Source organism: Abramis brama (assembly GCF_963993115.1).
Source record: "Abramis brama genome assembly, chromosome: 10".
Lineage (NCBI taxonomy): Eukaryota > Metazoa > Chordata > Actinopteri > Cypriniformes > Leuciscidae > Abramis > Abramis brama.
In genome coordinates, this window is record NC_139972.1 from 10,789,216 (window position 1) to 10,813,945 (window position 24,730).

The 24,730-nt window shown below is 38.4% G+C and overlaps 1 protein-coding gene and 1 pseudogene across 3 annotated transcripts; both read left to right on the top strand.

Moving 5' to 3' along the window:
• The first annotated feature begins 2,355 nt into the window (after positions 1 to 2,355).
• Positions 2,356 to 11,802, top strand: LOC311090602 (E3 ubiquitin/ISG15 ligase TRIM25-like). 2 transcript variants are annotated; one of them, XM_084125986.1, is made up of 7 exons: positions 2,356 to 3,483; positions 3,728 to 4,294; positions 4,523 to 4,618; positions 6,080 to 6,313; positions 6,464 to 6,617; positions 6,701 to 6,760; positions 10,042 to 11,802. In XM_084125986.1, the coding sequence occupies exons 2-7, from the start codon at positions 3,743 to 3,745 to the stop codon at positions 10,581 to 10,583; spliced, it is 1,638 nt and encodes a 545-aa protein (XP_083982112.1). In that variant the 5' UTR covers positions 2,356 to 3,483; positions 3,728 to 3,742; the 3' UTR covers positions 10,584 to 11,802. The 2 variants fall into 2 exon arrangements, with proteins under 2 accessions (XP_083982112.1, XP_083982113.1); XM_084125987.1 differs by lacking the exon at positions 6,701 to 6,760.
• Positions 11,803 to 15,358: 3,556 nt separating this feature from the next.
• On the top strand, positions 15,359 to 21,941 carry LOC311090629 (E3 ubiquitin/ISG15 ligase TRIM25-like; annotated as a pseudogene). The gene is made up of 7 exons (XR_014609628.1): positions 15,359 to 15,488; positions 16,064 to 16,675; positions 16,846 to 16,933; positions 17,281 to 17,514; positions 19,958 to 20,111; positions 20,194 to 20,253; positions 20,387 to 21,941. The product of XR_014609628.1 is annotated as an E3 ubiquitin/ISG15 ligase TRIM25-like (transcript).
• The last annotated feature ends 2,789 nt before the right edge of the window (positions 21,942 to 24,730 follow it).

A 24,730-nucleotide genomic window follows, 5' to 3' on the forward strand; every position in this document is an offset into this window, starting at 1 on the left:
GTGGATTGTGTCTGTAGGATGTATTGTTCAGATTCTATGTAGATTTAAAGTTTTCATTTTTCACAGCCGAAAATCAAGCACGGACACAAAAGATGATACAAAAAATCACATATGGGACAATAATTTGCGTGGGGAACATCAAAATTACTTTACTAGACACCTTAAGGATTACAAAACACTAGGTTAAAAAAATATACCTTTCGGGTGCAGTTGGACCTCCCCTTCCTACCAGACTAAAGAAACTGTTTACAGAGCAGCGTTACTTAAATGTCATATGTGTCACATGTAACCTGTTATATTACATTTATTAAATACAGCCGCTATTTTGTTCTGTTGTGTTGCTATCTGCTAATAAGACCGCCTTTCTATATAAACTGTTTTTTTGTTGTTGTTTTTTACAATTTGAATAGCTGTTGACTTCAGGATGAGGTCTGATTTTGATTTATTTTTACCCAGCTTCATAACTACAGTATCTGATGGTAAGCTGAGAAACCATGATTTTAAAAAACCTTTTAAAGACACATCTTTTTTTATATATATATCCTCTTCTATCAATACATAGCAATGTTTCTTCAAAATATTCATCTTTATATTTGTTCTTGTACTTCAGTTTGATGGAGACAATAGTGGGCAATTGTAACACACTCAATTCCTCCAATCAGAAACAAGCAATGACACTTAATCTGCACATGCTTAGTAGGATTCTCTCTCTCTCTGTGGAAAAGGAGCTCAATTATTTCACCTCAGCATAAGTTTTCAACAAAACACTGATTTTGATTTATGAGAGTTACTTTTTGGAAGTACAGTTTTTGTATTCTGCTGTCTTAAGTTTAGATGACATTGTGTTACAATTGCTCTCGAGCCACATGGCCCAATGTAAGCACGTTGTTTGTTTGTGTTCACATACTTTACTGTTAGAAGATTAACATATTTCACAAAATGTAAAACTACATTTAAAAGGGGTGTATTAAAATAAATGTGTTTGTTCTAATCTCTGATGCCACAACTAATCAGACTACAGTTTAACAGTGTAGTTTAATTATGGCAAATCATTATGTCATTGTTTATGGAAATTATTAGTGTTACCAATTGTAATATTAATTAGTGCACGTATATTTGTTTCCTGTATCAAAAGATGACTATGTCAAGTAGTCTGTAAGTTATGAAGGGAACTGTAAAAAATGGTTACAATTGCCCTCAGTCTCCCACTAATATTAATTAATAATGTAATCTGTAATTATGATAAAATAGAGAGAAAATTCAATGAAATGTTGCATTTGTGTTAATAACAGTGATCTTTTGGTTAATTCAAAGTGGAAATGTTGCTGTTTTAAGAAACATTGTCTTAAGAATCTGCTTCTATTACTATTATGACATTCCTTCAGCTAAACTCACAGGTTTATGTATGACTTAGACTAGTGTCATTCAGATTTATTTGAGATATTGTCATTTAATTTGTCTGTCATTATTCAAATATTTAACTAAATTGTCAAAACACATATATTTACTACATGAAATATTTAATTTATTATTTGTCATTAAATCATCAAAAATGATATCAGACATATTTGACATATTCAGCAGAAATCAGATGTCAGCTGTGATTAGTTTTTATCACCAAGAGCTTTTCACTCCAGAGAGTCATTATCCCAGAAGTGGACGAGATAAACTACTTCATGATCTTCAATTGTGTGTCTGAGTCTAGTACTAAAAAATTAGTAAGTTTATAAATGACGGTTCAATAATGTATGGAATCGTTATTTAATAATTCTATGAATTAGATGCACATTCAGACATCTGTATTATTTATCATAACTTGTAAGCCAATTAAGTGCAGCCATTTTAATCTAAATTCGTAGTTTATTACTATTATGACATTCCTTCGGCTTAAATACAGGCTTATGTATAATTTAGAGAACTGTAGTGTAATTCAGATGTATTTCTTTGACTGAGATTTTGTCATTTAATCTGTCTTTGTTCAATTATTTATCTAAAAATACAAAATATACATAGATTTACATTAAATACTTAATTTAGTATTTAACATTAGATCATCAAACATATCAGTCATAATTTATATATTTAGCAGAAATCAAATGTAAGCTGTGATGAGTTTAACCCAAGAGTTTAGAGGGTCATTATCCCAGTACGAGATAAACTACTTCATGATCTTCAATTGTGGGCTTTTATTTATTTATTTATTTATTTATTTAAGTCTAGAACACATTTTTTTAATAAATGTCAAAGTTTAATAATAACAGTTAAATAATGCTCACCAGTCGATCAGGGGAAGATTTTATTTATTTTTCTCTCATTATCACACAGAACACGCCCATTTTGTTTACGTGCATATAGACTTAACAGAGTGCTTGACTCTTGCATTGACAATACAAGATCTTTCGACAAGATTTCCATCAAGAGATGCATACATTTTTGGTCAAGATCTTGTTTTGATAATGCAAGAGTCAAGCACTCTGTAAAGTCTCCTCCAGCACAACCCAAAGACTTTCAATCATCCTGATGTGTCTTCATGGTTGTTTAAGAAATGAAAAGCTACTCACTCTTTCAATGAGAATTAGAAGGACTGTTGCCAAACATAAAACATGCTAGAAACATAAAAAATCACTGCAATAATGAATGATCCAATCTTAGACTCTTAAGCATTTGCCAATTTAAATCTAAATAGTGACTTATTTTTGGTGGGGCAGTGTATAATATGAATATAACACACCTTACAACACTCTCAGAGTGGATGTCAGTAAATACTGTTTGAAACCTTTTCAAAGAGGCACAGTTTTTAACAAAGACCTTCTGCCAGTACATTGTAGAAATGTTTGTTTCAGATTTATCTTTAGATTTCTGCCTTCTTCAGTTTGGTGTGTAATTAATGATGTAATTTTGATCAGATGAAGAGAAAATAAAATGAAATAGTGTATTTTGTGTTAATAACATTCTAGTGATCTTTTGATGAAAATGTGACAGTTTTAGGAAATATTTTGTCTCCAGAATTCATGATCTATGTGAGATTGTGTGATTATTATTTTTCTCCACAGCATCTGAATAAAAACCTGCTGTTTTTATAACAAAGAAGCATCACTTGTTAAAACAAATGATTTCTGAAAGGTTTATGGTCAATGACATTGTATAACAAACATGAAATATTGAATCATTTTACACACAGATTGCTGTAAGTTATCAACTGGTCTGATTATTGGTGTCGAGAGATACGGTATGATGTTAAGCAAAGTTCAAAAAGTAGAGCATTAAAACTGCAAAGTCATGGCTTTACATAAACAAGTTTGTGGATTCGAGAGAAATGAAACCTATTTCCCTGCTACTGAATATCAGGAAGCTTGTGGGTTCGAGAGAAACGAAACCTATTTCCCTGCTACACGAGCCTCTACTTGAGGATTCACACTCTTCCAGTTTGGTTAAAGCTGTAAAGGAGGGAATATTTGAATATTTGTTATTCTGTCAAATCAGGTAAGAATGTCATAGAGTCGTTAACTAATTGTTTTATGTCTTCTTGCTTGCATTAAAAAAATAACATTCAATTATTACTGCATGAGTTTGATAATAGCTCCATGTTTATTTGGATGATTTATGTTTATTCTTCTGGTTACGGGTGAAGAGTTTACGATTCTTTTATATTAATATACAAAACTAAGTATTTTGTTTAGTTTTATACATGCTCTTTCATAAATGATTTGCATGTGTATTTATGTAGGTTACTCCTTCAGAAATGTCTGAATCTGCAGCGAGTCCGTATGTGGATCAGTTCAGCTGTCCAGTCTGTTTGGATCCTCTGAAGGAGCCGGTGACGATTCCCTGTGGACACAGTTACTGTATGAGCTGTATTACTGACTGCTGGGGCCAGAAGGAGCAGGGGCCGCCGTACCGCTGTCCCCAATGCAGAGAGAGCTTCAGTCAGAGACCTCTACTGAAGAAGAACACTCTGATAGCTGAGATGATGGAGACGCTGCAGAAGACGTCCCTACAAACGGCTGCTGTGGAGTGTGATGTTTGCACTACAAAGAAGAACAGAGCTGTAAAGTCCTGTCTGCAGTGCTTGGCCTCCTTCTGTCAAACTCACCTGCAGCTTCACTATCAATCTCCTGCGTTTATGAAGCACAAACTAGTCGAAGCTTCTAGTCATGGGAACATCTGCCTCAGTCACTGGAAACTTCTGGAGATTTACTGTCAGGATGATCGTCAATGCATTTGTTGTTTGTGTACTGATAATCATAAAGGACACAGTGTGGTGTCTGTGGATTCTGAATGGACTAGTAAAAAGGTAATATCAGCAATAAAAATAAAAAAACATGCATAATCTATTTTATTATAATTATTATATTGCATATATTTATAGGCTGTAATTTCAATTAACCTTGTTATACACCTTTACCAGACAAAGGTGTTATGTCTAGTTTTTTTATTATTATTTTATATATATATATATATATATATATATATATATATATATATATATATATATATGTTTTTGGTATGTTATCATCCTCAGAAAAAGTTAAAGGAGATAAAGGTGTCGTGTCAGAAGCTGATCCAGGAGCGAGAGAGAGGTCAGCAGGAACTCAGTGAAGCTGTGAAGCTTCTTAAAGTATGTTTCTTTATGTGTTCTTTAGTTTTAAAGTTAGTTTGACACATAAAAATTGATATTTTGAATTTAATAAAGGTAGATGTGACCAGAGCCGCCTTAACCTAATGTTAGGCCCCGGGGCTGAGAGGTTTTGTAGGCCCCCCATCCCCTCGATTTATAGAGTCTCATTTAAAAAAAGTGTAATAGCCTATCTAGGTAATCTACATCACAAAATGCATTAGTTTCTTTCGAGACCTACAACAGTGAGTTTTTTTATATTGTTTTTAATTTTAATATTGTTATTAACATATCACTGAGCACATAAACACAAGAAACTTTATTTAACAACCACACACTGCAACTAAATTTCAACTTTATGCAAATGAGAAGCGATTTTCGCGAGCGACAACCAATAGGAAAGAAGCCTTTCAATGGAGCTCAGCTCCCGTCACCGTCTCGAGTGCAGTGCAGGCAAGACAGAAGAGTTCAAGGGCGATTTCACTGTTTTATATGATTTGACTGTAACTAACCACAAACATGGATATAATAAAATGATGCATGGAAAAGAAACTTTCGACAGTCTCAGTGAGTTTAATTCATACATTTATAGTTCGAGTGTTGTTGTAGTTTTATGATGCAAGTTTAGCACTGCTGCAGTTCATTTTACAGTTTCCCCTGCATTATGTTGACTATTAGGGACAAGAAAATTGATTATTTGTCAAATTCGGATGACGTTTTAGTAATTTATGACAGTATGAGTGAGTTTAATTTGTAGATTGATCGATCGTTAATCTAGTAAATTATTTAATCCACTGAACACTGCTGTGTGGTAATATAAAAACACTCCCAACAGCATACTGTTTCTTTTGAGCCTAATTCCTAGTCAAATTAAAATGATATAGTTGTATAATATCACTTGTAATGGTGTTTTGTATAGATGTGGCCAGACGAGCAGTCTAACGCCTCATTCGCGCCGCGGGACCTCTAGACGCGCATAAACGCGTCTTTGCATTGACTTAACATTGAAATCACTCGTGCCAGACGCTCTATTCGCGTTTGGTGTGAACGCACCATAACAATAACATTAGAGCGACAGCACTACCAACGCCCACAAGCGACTAGCGACAAAATCTGACAAGTTAAAACAATATGACCTTTTCAGCTCATCATGAACCTGAACATGGGAGGCCCCTGAATTTGGGAGGCCCCTGGGCTTCAGCCCAGGTAAGCCCGTGCATTAATGCGGCCTTGGATGTGACCAATAGCTGTTAAGCTATAAAAGTAGTCACATACAATTCATGGTGTTCTTATTGAAACTTTGGTTTGTTTTAAAGCTTGACAGCTACTAATTTACTGTCTACCTTGTTTGGAACAGATACAGCTTAATTTGACTTCTTCTACATTTAGAGAATTTGACAAAATAAATTAAATTGCATTATCACAACAATGATCCGCATGGTCAGATCTTTGTGTTTCTGACAGAGTTCAGCACTAGAGACCATGGAGGACATTGAGAAGGTCTTCACTGAGCTCATCTGCTCTCTTGAGAAGAAACGCTCTGAGATTAAAGAGCAGATCAGAGCTCAGGAGAAGACTGAGATAGATCAAGCAGAGGAACTTCACAAACATCTGGATCAAGAGCTGACAGAACTCAGAAAAACACAAGCAGAGATTGAGAAACTTCTGATTTCTGATGATCAGGTCCAGTGTCTGAAGGTAATTAATGATCATGTGTGTAATTGATATAATGTAGGAAGCTCACTATTCATTGTTCTGTGCTTTATTTATTTTATTTAGTGGAAACGGTCATTTGTACTGATCAGTTCTGCTTTACAAATCATGTTTGAACTGTTTGTCTTATTTCAGAGCTGTCAGTCTGTGTGTGTTTTACCCACATTTAAAGACGTTCCCAGCTTCACTCAACACACTCATCTGTCTTTTAAAGACATTTCAATCTCAGCGATTAAGGACGTTTTGGACGACGTCTGTCAACAACAATCAGCCAAAATACCTCGACAAGGTCTGAATCTTTTAATATGTTATTTTGTCATTCATACTCTTAAACCAACAATTTAACCGTACGCTTGTGTTGTGTCTCTTCAGTGTCAAATGTCCATGTTGCAAAGCCTCCAGAACCAAAGACCCAAAACATTTTTTTGCAGTGTAAGTTGAACTGTGGTTCCCTTTCGTTCAGTCACTACGAGTTACGTCAGTGAATGACGAAATGGGGGTTTCACTTAGAAGCTTATCACCTTCGAGTTCTACAAAATGAGCCAATGGCAATGGAATGCCATGGGTCTGCGGAATTTGCATAGCGTAACTCCGCCCGACTGCATGGGTATAAAAGGAGGAACCTGACATCTGACAAAAGAAGGAATCTTGCATCATGTTTCTGCTTCGGAGCCAAGAGCTTCTCTTCACTCCTCTGCAAGCCTGTTTCTGAGTTCTTCGAGACTACGAGACGAGCGTCTCTCCAATGTGTTGGTGTAACAGCGCGTTCCAGCGAGATCACATTGCCTGCTGCTGATCTGTTTAGTGATCTGCCAACAATGTGTATGCTTCTCCCTGGGCGCTTCATCACACTGCTGAGCGTGGTGATCCAAAGCACCCCTCCAAAGTATGTCGATTTTCGTCTACACTGGTGGCGAAATCCTATAGAGCTGCAGGGCAGGCCGCCGCCTCGCTGCATGCCATGGCCATCTTACAGGTCTACCAGGCCCAGATGCTCAGGGACATGCACAAGGGTAGAGCTGATCATGGAAGAGCTGCGTGCCGCCACCGACCTCGCTCTCCGGGCGACGAAGGTGACCGCACGCACTCTGGGTCAGATGATGTCCACTGCTGTGGTCCAGGAGAGACACCTCTGGCTAAACCTGGCCGATATGCGAGAGGCTGAGCGGACCCGGGTCCTCAACTCTTCCATATCCCAGGCTGGCCTCTTCGGCAGCGCGGTCGAGGACTTCGCCCAACAGTTCTCGGCCACCCAGAAGCAGACTGAGGCCATAAAACATGTTCTGCTCCGGTGGCCAGCTGCTGCCTCCACCCAACCGCCGGCTCAGAATCCTCAGTCTGCTCGCCGCCGAGGGTGCCCTCCTGCAGCTCCCACCCGGCCCCAGCAGCAGCCTTCACCCGGGCTGCAGCTTGGAGGTGGCCGCAGGAAGGCACCCCCGCCCGTACCAGCCCTGCAGCCTGCCAAACGGCAGGTGAAACGGCGCTCCTGATACGGGCAGCTCAGAGATGGGCTGCAGTTCTTCCCAGGAGATGGTAATAGGCTCCGCCTCACCACTCGCGTCCCCCTCTGTCGCCAGACCCCTGTCAGAGCAGGCCCCCGTGGAATGCTCGTCCTTCCCTGGCCTCCTCTGTCAGGATGCAGCATATGACCGTGCCCCCACACCGGGATGCTCCACCTCCCCCATTTGAGCCGGTCATTTCGCCTCGCTGCCCTATCGTGGGTACGTCTGTGGTTCGCATAACCCCGCTGGTTCAGTTTTTGGGAGCCTGGCTAGAGCTTCCCAATCTTTCCCGCTGGCTCGCGAGAACCATCAGGCTTTGCTACGTGATTCAGTTTGCGCGGTCTCCTCCACGCTTTTGGGGAGTCCGCTATACCATGGTGGGTGGCAACGCCCCTGTCATGCATGTGGAGGTCGCCACCCTACTGGCGAAGGGTGCGATCGAGACCGTCCCTCCAGCCGAAATGAAGTCCGGCTTCTACTTCATTGTACCCAAGAAAACTGGTGGGTTACGACCAATCCTGGACCTGCGCGTCTTGAACCGAACCCTTCACAGGTTTCCATTCAAGATGTTGACAGCCAAACACATTTTCGAATGTGTTCATCCTGGACTGGTTTGCAGCGATTGACCTGAAGAAGGCTGTATCCTTCCACCCTGAAGGTTTACATGGCTGCCATCTCTGCGCACCACGACCTTGTTGAGTCGAAAACGGTGGGACAGCATGATTTGGTCGTCAGGTTCCTGAGGGGGGCGAGGAGACTAAATCTCTCCTCGCTCTCCTCTCATACCCTCTTGGGACCCCGCAGTGGTCTTATCAGCCCTGCAGAGAGCTCCCTTTGAGCCACTGAGCCATTGCAATCAGTCGAGCTTAAGTTCATGTCTATGAAGACAGCGCTCCTGGTTGCTTTGGCCTCCATCAAGAGGGTAAGGGACCTGCAGGCATTTTCGGTTGACAAAGCGTGCCTGGAATTTGGGCCAGCTAACTCTCACGTTATCTTGAGACCCCGCCCTGGATACATGCCCACGGTTCCCACCACTCCTTTCAGGGATCAGGTGGTGAACCTGCAAGCGCTGCCCTTGGAGGAGGCAGACCCAGCCTTAGCACTGCTCTGTCCAGTACGCGCCCTCCGTGCTTACGTAGACTGAACGCAATAGTTTTTCAGGACCTCAGACCAGCTCTTTGTCTGTTATAGTGGGAAGCTGAAGGGAAAGGCTCTCTCCAAGCAAAGGTTGTCTCACTGAATAGTGGACGCCATTTCACTCAGATGAGTTCTCCTTAGACCCTGAGTTCCTCCGGCACTGTTGATGCCGTCACCATGCCCAGTTGGTCAGCCCTTGTGATTGGCTAGGTGCTCCATGTGCATGGTTCCCCCGTTGGGCAACCCTCACATGTGTATTTCTACGGTAAGCCTCCTCTGAGCACCTGTTTTCCCTCGGCAAGACCCCTCTTGCCATCTCAAGGTTGAAACATTCCACCCTAAGGGCTGTATACCTCTGAGTTTTCCATATGCTTCCCACAATCGGGTCATATGTGTATTCTAAGTCCTCCCTACGGGTAGGCGCTGTGTTACATATTCCACCTGGGATATGCCACCCAGTGTACCTTGGTATTCCTGCATTAAGCCTAGCCCTTTGTCCGTGCTAGTCTCACGACAGGGAGCTTAGTCTTGCGTAGGGCACTGGAAGACAGTCGCTGTGGCGTGATTGAATTGGGACCCCCATTTCGTCATTCACTAATGTAACTCATAGTGACTGAACGAAAGGGAACGTCTCGGTTACGTATGTAACCCTCGTTCCCTAAGGATGAAATAGAGACGTTACGTCCCTCTGCCACAACCACTGGAGCAGCCTGGAGTTCAGTCTTGGCTCCTCAGTGGACAACATGATGCGAGATTGCCAGCATCCTCCTTTTATACCCACACGGTCGGGCGGAGTTACGCTATGCAAATTCTGCAGACCCATGGCATTCCATTGCCAATGGCTCGCTTTGTAGAACTCGAAGGTGATAAGCTTCTAAGCGAAACCCCCATTTCGTCATTCACTGACGTGAGGTCTCTGTTCCCTCCTCAGGGAATGAGGGTTACATACGTAACCGAGATGTTTCTTCAAGGCAAATCATTAATTGATCAGTGGAAATGATCTGTTACAAAGTGACCATTTTGGAACCAAAGTTTACTTTGTTCAATATTTGTTTTTTGTTCATTCCTCTTCAGATTTCTGTGAACTTCACCTGGATCTAAACACTGCAAACAATAAACTCAAACTGTCTGTAGACAGCAGGAAAATATCATTTACATATAAAGACCATCAGTATCCTGATCACCCAGAGCGATTTGATTGGTTTCCCTTTATCTTGTGTCGAGAGGGTTTGTCCGGTCGCTGTTACTGGGAGGTCGAGTGCAGTGGGAACAATTGGGCTGTAGCAGTTTGTTGCAAACAAATTAGACGTAAAGGAAACCTTAATGACTGTAGACTTGGCTTCAACAAAATATCCTGGAGATTGGGCTATTGTCTGCAGAATTTTTGTTTTATACATGCTAAAGCCCAAGTCCCAATCCCTGCTGCCTCTAGAATAGGAGTGTATCTGGATCACAGAGCAGGAACTCTGTCCTTCTACAGCGTCTCTGACACAATGACTCTCCTTCACAGAGTCCAGACCACTTTCACTAAACCCTTATACCCTGCTTTTGGGGTTGGAGAAGATTCATCTGTCAGGATCACAGAGCAGAAGAGAGTTCAGACAGACAAGAAATAAATATAATTGATTGAGTTTCAGATTCAGTTGCTAAACTCCTGAAATGTGTATGTATTTTAATAAAAATTTAATTTGTAGTTTGGAGGAACAAAAGGCATAACATTTCTTAAACACCATCAATGAATATTCAACACCCATTTAAGACACTCAAGCTGGATTTAGTAAATAAATATACAGTTCATTATCAGATTATAGTGATTTTGGCATCTGAAAGTGTTCATCTTCAGCAAGGTTTCTTTACTACAGCTCATATGTCTGAATCCACGATGCAGTCGGCTGTGGAACAAACTGTTTACAGTCGACATTCATCAAATGTTTTATGTGTCACATGTAACATTTTATATTACATTTATTAAATGCAGCCGCTTTTTTTGTTCTGTTAATAAGACTTTCTTTCTTTATCATTTTTTTAATTTTAATAATTGTTTAGCCTGTTTCATAACTACAGTATCTGATGGTAAACTTTTAAAGACGCATCTTTTTAAAATATCCTCTTCTATCAATACATACAATGTTTCTTCAGAAATTCATCCTTATATTTGTTGTTCTTTGGTTTGATGGAGACAATAGTGGGCAATTGCAAGACACTCAATTCCTCCAATCAGACACAAACGATGACAGTTAATCTGCACATGCTCAGTAGGATTCTCTCTCTGTCTGTGGAAAAGGAGCGCGATCATTTCAGCAAAATTTTCAAAACAAAAAGTTTTCAACAAAATACTTTTAACTAAAAAATATTTTTATTTATGAAAGTTACTTTTTGGACGTACAGTATTTTTATTTTGCTGTCTAAGGGATATATGACATTGTGTTACAATTGCCCCTGAGCCACATGGCCCAATGTAAGCACGTTGTTTGTCTGTGTTTACATACTTTTCTGTTCGAAAATGAACATATTTCACTACATTTAAATGTAAAACTACATTTAAAAGGGGTGTATTAAAATAAATGTGTTTGTTCTATTCAAAATCAAAGGAGGTCTGTCTGTCTTGTGTGTCTCACCGGTCCTGGACACACTTGGCCTGAACTAATGGCAACTACATGTGCCACATCTGTGAATCAAACTAGAGTTTAACAGTGTAATTTAAGTATGGCAAATCATTATGTCATTGTTTATGGAAATTATTAAAAAGTGAATATTATCTCCACATTATCTCATTGAGTTATTCTGTTAATATGTCTATCTTGTACCATTTCATTAAAGTTTGGTTAAAGACTGTTCTTGACTCATTAGCTGATTAATATATTTGAGTAAAATATATATTTAAATAATTAAAATATAGTTGCCACTAGAATAGCTGCTTAGTCTTCTACACAAATAAAAAAGACTTTTACTTTTTGAATGCATATGATGCCTGACAAATTAAAGAATTTGAACCATACACAAATAAATCTTAAGTAACATTATTAGATACTACAGCAGTGAAGTAATAATTTTGAGGTAGGCTTTTATTTGAGATACAGTGGGTTAAAATGACTTATTTTTCAGTGTTACAATTGCCCCCAAACACTATTACAAACAACCTCACAAAAGGGTCAATTGTAACACTCTAACTTTTTGCATTTAGCCTAATTTAATATAGTCTTGTCCTTATTAGTGAAAATATATCAATTGTATTATTAATTAGTGCACCTATATTTGTTTCTTGTATCAAAAGATGACTAGTGTAATTCAAGTAATCTGGGCCGGTTCCCCAAAACGTTCTTATCGCTAAGTAGTTCTTAACCTATTCCTTAACCTCTCTCTTAACGTTATTGTCATGATCCTGGCTCTCTCTTTCTTTATTTCTCCTTCTGGTTTTTTCCCTTTCCCTCTTACGCACACACAAACACACACACACACACACACACACACACACACACCCCTCCGCCCACACCTGTTTACGCACACACCCATTACTACACGCGCTCATTCATTACTACACGTGCTCATTCACTCCAGCTGTATCTCGTCACCCCATCTCCCTCTCCTTCCTCTCCTCACCTGTTCCCATCTTCTATCATTAGTCTTTCTATTTCTAGTCCCCTTTTTCTCTTCTTCTCTGTCAGATTATTGCTGACTGTAACGCATGTTACTGATCGCTATCTCTATCTACAGAGGTCCTGTCCTGTCCTGTCCTGTCCTGTCCTGTCGAGTGTTACACGTGGTATCTCCCTCCTGTTATTTTGTTCTCTCTTTGTGCTCAGCCAGTTTACCCTGCTGTTTAGAGTTGATGCAGGTTCGTGGTCTCACCAGCATCCCTGCTTTCACCACCTGACCAGACATTACAGATCAGCGCTGCTTTCTGTTTGTGTTTGAGTAGAGACCTGCTGTTATATTGTCTCTCGATCTTCTGTTGGACATATTAAGAAGAGACTTATTTTCTGTCTGCCTATTCGGCCTGCCTTGTTTCTATTAAAAGAGAACTGAATCTGCTTCACGCCTTCGGGTCCTATCTATCTCCACATACCTGACAGTTATGGCACGATTCCCGACACGTTCGTACGCTAAGTATATCTTATGTAAGTCACACTTTCGTAAGGTTGGTCTGGACCACTCTTAGCTTTACCTTATCACTGTTGCAGGTCTATACGAATATAATTCTGAAGTTTTAATACACCCAGACAGTATTCAGTTAGGCTAATTCAAGTGTTTTCATGCAAAGAATAAAATTGTCATTACACTGATTGTTGTTAGATTTTTAATTATATTATTATACAATATTATTAATTTAATTAAAAAGCGCTTTTAAAGGCCAGTGAAAGCATAGGCTACTGTCAGTTAAGTCCTATTCGGACGCTAATATTGTTTCTCATGGGCTTGTATGGTATTTTAAACATTTATAGGGGTGAGTCGGTGATTTTAGTGCCGTCCGAATCCATAATATCAGTGTTTTTTCTCACCCAACCCGCGTAAAAATCCCTGGCCAAATTAGTACCTACTGTTTTTTGACAAACAGGTCGTGTGGTAATTTAATTGCCGTCTGAATCCAAACTCTCTGAGTTTACAAGAAGAGATTCAAAATCCACTGTTTAAACCCTTTTTGATCACTGCCGAGCACCGAGATGTAGGCCTACACTTTTATTACTGAAATGCTGTAAAGTATTTCCAAGAACAATATTTCATCATAGCTCCACCTCAGCGAACAAAAATGGGAAAGAGAAGAAAGCACGTACAAATTTGAAATGGTTATTATGGCAGCAATATATGATACAATTTAAAAATATGTAGGCTATAGGCTATTATAGTTTGGATTATTTTTTATAATATCCCATGAGTCCTAATAAATGCAATTTCAACTATTTCTGAAGTGCTTCTTTTATAAAGAACACCGCTTTCTCACATAAACAGCCCCTGCACGAGAGAATAATTGATTCTCGAGCCATCGATATCAACCAATTCAGCACCATCGTCACGGACAGCACCCGGTAACGTCGCATGTAAGAAGGTATATCTTAAGCAGCTTCCTAAGGTATGGTTCGGGGAACACACAACATAAACAACTTTGGTAAGATATCTTTCGAGTCTTCTTAGCGCTAAGAGTGAGCGTTATCGGGAACCGGGCCCTGAGTTATGAAGGAAAATGTGAACAATTTTACAATCTCCACTAATATTAATTAATAATTTAATCTGTAATTATGATAAAATACAGAGAAAATGCAATGAAATGTTGCATTTGTGTTAATAACAGTGATCTTTTGGTTAATTCAAAGTGGAAATGTTGCTGTTTTAAGAAACATTGTCTTAAGAATCTGCTTCTATTACTATTATGACATTCCTTCAGCTAAACACACAGGTTTATGTATGACTTAGACTAGTGTCATTCAGATTTATTTGAGATATTGTCATTTAATTTGTCTGTCATTATTCAAATATTTAACTAAATTGTCAAAACACATATATTTACTACATGAAATATTTAATTTATTCTTTTTCATTAAATCATCAAAAATGATATCAGACATATTTGACATATTCAGCAGAAATCAGACGTCAGCTGTGATCAGTTTTTATCACCAAGCGCTTTTCTCTCCAGAGAGTCATTATCCCAGTAGTGGACGAGATAAACTATTTCATGATCTTCAATTGTGTGTCTGAGTCTAGTACTAAAAAATTAGTAAGTTTATAAATGACGGTTCAATAATGTATGGAATCGTTATTTAATAATTCTATGAATTAGATGCACATTCAGACATCTGTATTATTTATCATAACTTGTAAGCCAATTAAGTGCAGCCATTTTAATCTAAATTCGTAGTTTATTACTATTATGACATTCCTTCGGCTAAAATACAGGCTTATGTATAATTTAGAGAACTGTAGTGTAATTCAGATGTATTTCTTTGACTGAGATTTTGTCATTTAATCTGTCTTTGTTCAATTATTTTTCTAAAAATACAAAATATACATAGATTTACATGAAATACTTAATTTAGTATTTTACATTAGATCATCAAACATATCAGTCATAATTTATATATTCAGCAGAAATCAAATGTCAGCTGTGATAAATTTAACCCAAGAGTTTACAGGGTCATTATCCCAGTACGAGATAAACTACTTTATGATCTTCAATTGTGGGCTTTTTTTTTTTTTTTAAAGTCCAGAACACTTTTTTTTTTTCTTTTTTTTTAAATAAATATCTAAGTTTAATAATTACAGTTAAATTATGTTCACCAGTCGATCAGGGGAAGAAACATTTTATTCCTCTTTCTCTCATTATCTCACACAGAACACACGCCCATTGTTTTGTTTACGCGCTGAGAGCTAGGAAGTATTTGAATTCAAGAGAAAAGAAACTTAGGCTATTTCTCCTCTACACAAGAAGTGATTCAACCTCTGTAATAGATCAACACCGCTGTTATTTGTGTCAAAAGCTTTATAAGCTTTAACGCAAATCATATTTGAGTTGTATTTCTGTCGAGGTAAGGACTTCATAAGATCCAATAATTATGACTTTATCATGTTGTCTGATTTTAAAAAGAAATCGCGTTCAAATATGTATTTGTGTGTTTGTGTGTGTATACAGAGTTTCTAATCCTGTAACTTGTAACAGGCCTGATGAAACAAAATTTTGCTTTGTACTTCATTGGTTAACAATTATTTTTGTATTTTGTTGTCTAATGAAAACATAAGTGATTTACTATTGAATTGAAATACTCGATTACATACCTCAAAACTATACTTTTTACTCTTTACGATTTCGAAGATTTTTTAAAAATACAAACCTATTTCTGTGGTGATCATGACTAATAAGACTATTCTGGATAAATACAAATTAAACTATATCGACAGCATATACAAAAGCATTTACAGCCTGCAGCTGATCAGCAGAGAACAGATTTTATTTTCCCTCAGTTAAAAAAAAAAATAAACATTGGGATTAGGCTTCTCTCAAACTATTTTTTTGGTTATACTCGGACTTTGTAAAATCTTGTCAGTATCCATACTTTCACTTAAGTAAAAAACAAAAAGACAAATAACTGATTTTCTTGGCTAGACAGCCCTTATTACAGAAGCTGAGAATCTGTTCATCTTTGAACACGGCAAAGAAATGTCTGAATCTGCAGCGAGTCCGTATGTGGATCAGTTCAGCTGTCCAGTCTGTTTGGATCCTCTGAAGGAGCCGGTGACGATTCCCTGTGGACACAGTTACTGTATGAGCTGTATTACTGACTGCTGGGGCCAGAAGGAGCAGGGGCCGCCGTACCGCTGTCCCCAATGCAGAGAGAGCTTCAGTCAGAGACCTCTACTGAAGAAGAACACTCTGATAGCTGAGATGATGGAGACGCTGCAGAAGACGTCCCTACAAACGGCTGCTGTGGAGTGTGATGTTTGCACCACAGAGAAGAACAGAGCTGTAAAGTCCTGTCTGCAGTGCTTGGCCTCCTTCTGTCAAACTCACCTGCAGCTTCACTATCAATCTCCTGCGTTTATGAAGCACAAACTAGTCGAAGCTTCCAGAAACATTCAGGAGAACTTCTGTCTCAGTCATGGGAAACTTCTGGAGATTTACTGTCAGGATGATGGTCAGTGTATTTGTTGTTTGTGTGCTGATAATCATAAAGGACACAGTGTGGTGTCTATGGATTCTGAATGGACTAGTAAAAAGGTAATATCAATAATTAAAAAACATGCATAAACTATTTTATTATAATTATTATATTGCATTTATAGGCTGTAATTTCGATTAACCTTGTTACACACCTTTGCCAGACTTGAAAGGTATTATGTCTATTTTAACCAATTTTTATTTTATTTTTTGTATGTTAACATCCTCAGGAAGAGTTAAAGGAGATAAAGGTGTCAGGTCAGAAGCTGATCCAGGAGCGAGAGAGAGGTCAGCAGGAACTCAGTGAAGCTTCTTAAAGTATGTTTCTTTATGTGTTCTTCAGTTTTAAAGTTTGTTTGACATGCAAAAGTTGATATTTTGAATTCAATTAAAGTAGATGTGACCAATAGCTGTTTAGCTACAAATACTGATTAAAAAGTGTTATAAAAGTAGTGACACAATTTATGGCGTTCTTATTGAAACTTTGGTTTGTTTTGAAGCTTGACAGCCACTAATTTACTGTCTACCTTGTTTGGAACAGATACAGCTTAATTTGACTTCTTGGACATTTGACAAAAGGAAAACGAAATTACATTATTTTGACTATTGCACTAATTTGAGTCACAACAATGTTTTTCATGGTCAGATCTTTGTGTCTCTGACAGAGTTCAGCGCTAGAGAGCATGGAGGACATTGAGAAGGTCTTCACTGAGCTCATCTGCTCTCTTGAGAAGAAACGCTCTGAGATTAAAGAGCAGATCAGAGCTCAGGAGAAGACTGAGATAGATCGAGCAGAGGAACTTCACAAACATCTGGATCAAGAGCTGACAGAACTCAGAAAAACACAAGCAGAGATTGAGAAACTTCTGATTACTGATGATCAGATCAATTTTCTGAAGGTAATAAAAGTCTTTTAATGATCACATGTGTTATTGATGTACTGTAGGACGCTCACCATTCAATCTTCACCTTAGTTTCGGTAGTCGTGTCAAAGCAATAACTAAATCAGCATACTATCATCTCAAAAATATTGCAAGAATTAGATGCTTTGTTTCTAGACAAGACTTAGAGAAACTTGTTCATGCTTTCATCACCAGCAGGGTGGATTACTGTAATGGATTACACCAGCAGGGTGGATCACATCTCATTGTAGTTTTGTATGACCTGTATTTTATTTTGTATATACTTTTTATTCTAAACTGAACTCGGTAACTTTAGAATACTGTTTCTTACTTACTGCATAACTAATAAGGAATTACTGAAGAACTAATAGGTAATTCTTCATTAACTACTTCTTCACTACTGTTAACTACTAAGGAAAATGTGTTAACTAATCAGTATGTAATATAATTTTATGATTGTGTTAAGTAACAGTTAGTTAATCAATAACTAATTCATTCTGTCATACCTCATGAAGAACTACTATTAATTATCTACTAATTAAGGTTCAAGAAAATAACTAAGAAGTAACTAATGAACAGTCATACAAAACTACAATGAGATGTGACCTTCCTTATTTACTGATGTTATTAATAGAAGTAGTATTATGAAAATACAAGTTTAACAAATACATATAAATGTTAAAGAGGTTTTTGCCTGTGTGGTTTGTGTGTTCTGTAAGAAAAAGAACCCCACTCAAGTGCCTTGCCATAACTAACCTCAGATTATTTTTTATATTTTATTTACAGTACTGTGTGTGTCTGTATTCCTCAGCATAGAATGCCATTGAGTAAATTCATGTATTTGAGGCAACAACTGAGGGAAACTGAAAATATAGGGAACTTATTAGTAATTAATAAATAATTATCAAATAACTCTGCAGGAATTACTTAGAACCTGAAAAGTATTCTAAAGTGAAAATATAGGGAACCCATTAGTAATTAATGAAGAATTATCAAATAATTATCCAGGAATTAGGCTACTTATAACCTGAAACAGTATTCTAAAGTGAAAAAATAGGGAACCTATTAAAATTAATAAAGAATTGCCACATAATTCTGACTCAAATCAAACTTACTGTAAAAAAAAAAAAAAAAACCCTATTAATGTAATCATCTTAACCTTTGTAAAATACACAACAATGACTTGTTTAGGCTACATGATATCTTCCTTTATTACTGTCTAAAAAAAAAAAAAAAAAACATTGATCACTTTAAAAATGAATTACCTTTGTACTTTTACTAAGGTAATTTTGAAAATGAATAGGACTAATTATAATTTTACTGGAGTAATATTTTATTGGGGTATCTGTACTTTTACTCAAGTACTTGATTTGTGTACTTCATCCACCACTCCACAGCTAAGAAAAACCTGGTAGTGACTACTGTATGACTGTTCATTATTAGTTACTTCATAGTTATTTTTCTTGAACCTTAATTAGTAGATAATTCATAGTAGTTAATTAATAGTAGGTATGACAGAATTCATTAGTTACTGATTAACTAACTGATACTTAACACAATCATAAAATTATATTACTGATTAGTTAGCACATCTTCCTTGGTAGTTAACAGTAGTGACTTGAGTGTTAATAAAGAATTACCTATTAGTTCTTCAGTAATTCCTTATTAGTTATGCAGTAAGTAAGAAACGGTATTCTAAAGTGTTACCCTGACCTCAAATGGCACTGAGAATTGGGTAAGAGAGATGAATCCATGCTGATGACCTGGGTCTGTGGTGGAGTAGTGAGTTTGATGTGTAATTAAACTCGAGGTTCTGTGGGGAGCGGACTGGATCCACTACATTCCTAGAGCTTCCGAACAAATCTTTGGGGTGCGGACTGATGGGGCAGTGAACCCGAGGTTACCCCGTGAGTCAGTCCTAGAGCTCCTCCTGTCCAATTTTAGGGAAAAATCGGATCCATCGGAGAAGTCCAATAGATTTCTTAAGCGCCGAAAGAACACCACAGACACAGTGTAATCAGCATGGGAAAAACTCACAGTAAAACTGGGAGTTGTGAAAAATATGATAAACCAGTGTTTTGCCAGATGAGAAGTTTATCTATGTATCATCTTTTTACTCTTTTAATTCATTTTATAACTGTATCATATATCTCTTTTAATTCCTTTTATAACTGTTTTAACTTTCCTTGCTTTTATTTTGTAATTATTTGAATTCCTTTCTGTAAAGCACTTTGAATTGCCATAGTGTATGAAATGTGCTATATAAATAAACTTGCCTTGCTTTTAAGTATTTCTTTTATTTAGTGGAAACAGTCACTTGTGCTGATGCCAACATTTTGAGAATCTAAACATTATTGAGGTGCTTGACTTGTTATATGTTTTGGAAAAGATCAGTTCTGCTTCACAAATTATGTTTGAATTAGTATTTGTCTCATTTCAGAGCTGTCAGTCTGTGTGTGTTTTACCCACATTTGAAGACGTTCCCAGCTTCACTCAACACACTCATCTGTCTTTTAAAGACATTTCAATCTCAGCGTTTAAGGAGATTTTGGAGGACGTCTGTCAACAACAATCAGCCAGAATATCTCCAGAAGGTCTGAATCTTTTAATATATTATTTTGTCATTCATAGTCTTAAACCAACAATTTAACCTAATTGTTTTTTTTGTCTCTTCAGTGTCAAATGTTAATGTTACAAAGCCTCCAGAACCAAAGACCCCAAATAATTTTTTGCAGTGTAAGTTGAACTGTGGTTTCTTCAAGGCAAATCATTAATTGATCAGTGGAAATGATCTGTTACATTGTGACCATTTGGAACCAAAGTTTACTTTAAAGTTCAATATTTGTGTTTTTTGTTCATTCCTCCTCAGATTTCTGTGAACTTCACCTGGATCTAAACACTGCGCATAGAAACCTCAAGCTGTCTGAAGACAGCAGGAAAATATCATGTTCAGATAAAGATCAGCAATATCCTGATCAACCAGAGCGATTTGATAAGTTTCATTACATCTTGTGTCAAGAGGGTTTGTGCGGTCGCTGTTACTGGGAGGTCGAGTGCAGTGGGGACGTTTGGGCTGTAGCAGTTTGTTACAAAAGAATTAGACGTAAAGGAAACGGTAATGACTGTAGACTTGGCTTCAACAAAATATCCTGGAGATTGGGGAATTGTCTGCAGAATTTTAGTTGCATACATGCTAAAGCCCAAGTCCCAATCCCTGCTTTCTCCTCCTCTAGAATAGGAGTGTATCTGGATCACAGAGCAGGAACTCTGTCCTTCTACAGCGTCTCTGACACAATGACTCTCCTTCACAGAGTCCAGACCACTTTCACTGAACCCTTATACCCTGCTTTTGGGGTTAGTACAGATTCATCTGTCAGGATCATAGAGCAGAGGAGTTTCAGATTCAGTTGCTAAACTCCTGAAATGTGTATGTATTTCAATTAAAATGTAATTTGTAGTTTGGATGAACAAAAGTCATAATATGTCTTAAACACCATCAATGAATATTCAGCACCCATTTAAGACACTCTCAATTCGGATATGGTAAATAAATATAGTTCATTATCAGATGTTACAAAAATCAGATTATAGTGATTTTGATTGTAATATTGGCATCTGAGAGTGTTCATCTTCAGCAAGGTTTCTTTACTGCAAAACTCAATAATAATCCATGTCTGAATCCACGATGCAGTCGCTGTGGAACAAACCGTTAGCAGTGCGACATTGATCAAATGTTTTACGTGTCACATGTAACATGTTATATTACATTTATTAAATGTACCTGCTAATAAGACCTTCTTTCTTTATAAACATTTTTTCAAAAGATTGTTCTTTATATTTGTTTGGTTTGATGGAGACAATAGTGGGCAATTGTAACACACTCAATTCCTGCAATCAGAAACAAGCGATGACAGTTAATCTGCACATGCTCAGTAGGATTCTCTCTCTGTCTGTGGAAAAGGAGCTCAATCATTTCACCTCAGCAGAAGTTTTCAACAAAACACTGATTTTGATTTGTGAAAGTTACTTTTTGGATGTACAGTATTTTTATTCTGCTGTCTAAAGGATAGATGACATTGTGTTACAATTGCCCCCGAGCCATATGGCCCAATGTAAGCACGTTGTTTGTCTGTGTTTACATACTTTTCTGTTAGAAAATGAACATATTTCACTAAATTTAAATGTAAAACTACATTTAGAAAGGGAGTATTAAAATAAATGTGTGTGTTCTATTCAAAATCAAAGGAGGTCTTGCTGTCTTGTGTGTCTCACCGGTCCTGGACACACTTGGCCTGACCTAATGGCAATGATATCTGCATGTGCCACAACTGTGAATCATACTAGAGTTTAACAGTGTAATTTAAGTATGGCAAATCATTATGTCATTGTTTATGGAAATTATTAAAAAATGAATATTATCTCCAGAACTCCACAGAGTTATTCTGTTAATATGTCTATCTTGTACCATTTCATTAAAGTTTGGTTAAAGACTGTTCTTGACTCCTCAGGTGATTAATGTATTTGAGTAAAATATATATTTAAATTAAAATATAGTTACCAATAGAATAGTTGCCTAGTCTTCTGCAAAAATAGTAAAAGACTTTTGCTTCTGAATGCATATGATGCCAGATATCTAAAAGAATTTGAACCATGTACAAAAAAGTAACATTATTAGATACTACAGCAGTGAAGTGATTACTTTGAGGTAGGCTTTTATTTGAGATATAGTGGGTTAATTTAACTTATTTTTAAGTGTTACAATTGCCCCCAAATATTTACAATCACCCACCTAGGGGGCAATTGTAACGGACTTCTTGCATTTAATTTAATATTATAGTCTTGTCCTTATTTGTGAAAATATACCAATTGTATTATTAATTAGTGCACGTATATTTGTTTCTTGTATCAAAAGATGACTAGTGTAATTCAAGAAGTCTGTGAATTATGAAGGAAACTGAAAAAAAAAAAAAAACAGTCTCCCGTTCTCCCCCTATATTAATTAATACAGAGAAAGTTAAATGAAATGGTGCATTTGTGTTAAATAACAGTGATATTTTGGTTAATTCAAAGTGGGAATGTTGCTGTTTTAGGAAACATTGTCTTAAGAATCCACAGGTTTATGTATAACTTAGACTAGTGTCATTCAGATTTATTTGAGATTTTGTCATTTAATTTGTCTGTCATTATTCAATTATTTAACTAAATTGTCAAAACATATATTTAAAATGGAATATTACATTTTTCAATCTGAATGGACAAATCAAAAGGTAAATGTTTATGTTCATGTTCATCTGTAATTTGTAGTTTTATGTTTAACTTGTTTATCCCATCCCCTAATCGGACAAGTATACAGATGGCATTACATTTTATTGTGCATAAACAAAATTGCATTTTTGTGGAATTAGTCCCTGATTATTGCTGCTTGCAGCTCAATCTTTCTTTTACATATTAACTTTGCATGTGAACATCTTCAGAAAGAGTTAAAGGAGATAAAGGTGTCGTGTCAGAAGCTGATCCAGGAGCGAGAGAGAGGTCAGCAGGAACTCTGTGAAGCTGTGAAGTCTTATAAACTTTTGAAGTCGTGAGTATCAGTACGAGGACCAGATGACTGGTCAAATCACAAATACCACAGACCATCACAACATTTTAATCTCGCCAATTTCATTAGACTGAAAGCATAATCACTTTGGATTTGAACAACATCTGTGACAATGGAAATGGCTGTTTCCCCTTCGTCAGCTCACTATGTTTTGAGTCAGAAGTGATTCTGACGAAAGGGGATCGCTTGCGAGAGCCTATCTACTTCAAGTGAAATAAAACGAGCCAATGCATATTGCCATGCGATAATTGCACCAGCTGCTGTGCATCGAATGCTGTGCACGAGCATATAACGAGCAGCAGGTGCCTCGCATCCTTGTCTTTTGCCAGATGGTGTATGCCGTTCCTGTCTCCTGCAAAGATCTACTGAGTGTCTTCGAGTCTCTGCCAAGAAGAATCTCTGGTTCGTGGTGTTTGTGTGATGGCGCTGACAGCGAGGGTCGCAATCTCTCTGCGTCTTCTCTTCAGAGCATAAACAGCTGTTTTCACAGCTTTGTCGGTTCGGTGGGCGTGACAATCGAGAGTGAGTGCTCACATTTGGTTGCATTCCTGGTGTGGCTATCTCCCTGTGCATTTCAGAACCTCAGAGCACATCTAAAAGAGCTCTTCTTCTGCCCAGCAGAAAAAGCCTATTTGGTTAATAGCATTGGTGACCTGAGGTATCACAGTGAGAGGTAACCCGCCGAGCTGGTCTCCTCGGGCCCCTCACTCCTCTGTAACGCCACCAGTGGAGCCCCCAAGAGAGTGCGCTGGACCACCCACGGCGGCCCCAGTAATTTCTTTTGGGGCTCCACCGGATGATCCACGCCTCCCCTCCTGGGGGAAATCCACGCCTCCCCTCCCGGGTGTGTAAGGTCTTGTCCGCTCTCGCTCCTGTAGGTCTACTAGAGAATTGCCCAAGGAATAGTTGCCCTACTCAATGAATTGCCCAAGGGTAGTTCCGACCCAGGGGTTATGCAGGAACTGCGTACAGCGACGGCCTCGCCCTCCGGGCGATGAAAGTCACTGCACGCTCCCTAGGTCGGGCGATGTCCACGTTAGTGGTCCAGGACCGACACCTGTGGCTGACCTTGGCAGACATGTGTGAGCCCGACAAAGTGCGGTTCATCAATGCCCCTGTCTGTCAGGCCGGCCTCTTCGGCGACGCTGTGGAAAACTTTGCCCTGCAGTTTTCCGCAGCACAGAAGCAGACAGAGGCGATTAAGCACATCCTGCCCCGACGACTAGCTGCTGTCTCCACCCAGTCGTCGTCGGCGGTGCCTCCGTCTGCTCGTCGGAGAGGGCGCCCCCCTGCGGCCGCCTCCGCCCCTGCTCAGTCTAAACAGCAGCAGCCTCCACCCAGGCAGCAGGTGGCCGGTCGCAAGAGGAGCGCCCAGCCCGTCCAGGCCCCTGCTAAATCTGGCAACGGGCAACTAAATCTGCTAAATCTGGCAACCTGAGACGGGCGACCCAGCGATGGAGGAAGTTGCTCTTCGGGAGATAGTGTCTGCACCTCTCCCTCCCCCGGAGGAGGACCAGGTGGAGAACCTTTTGTTTCGTTTTGTTTCTGTTCCACCACCCACATTTTCAATAAAAGAGCAAGTTCTTCCATCTCTGGGTCACAAGAGGGCGCGGA

Coding starts and splice junctions, on each gene's coding strand:
- LOC311090602 (XM_084125986.1), top strand. CDS start 3,743: ATGTCTGAATCTGCAGCGAGTCCGTATGTGGATCAGTTCAGCTGTCCA. Junction 4,295..4,522: donor CTGAATGGACTAGTAAAAAG/GTAATATCAGCA, acceptor TATCATCCTCAG/AAAAAGTTAAAGGAGATAAA. Junction 4,619..6,079: donor AAGCTGTGAAGCTTCTTAAA/GTATGTTTCTTT, acceptor TGTTTCTGACAG/AGTTCAGCACTAGAGACCAT.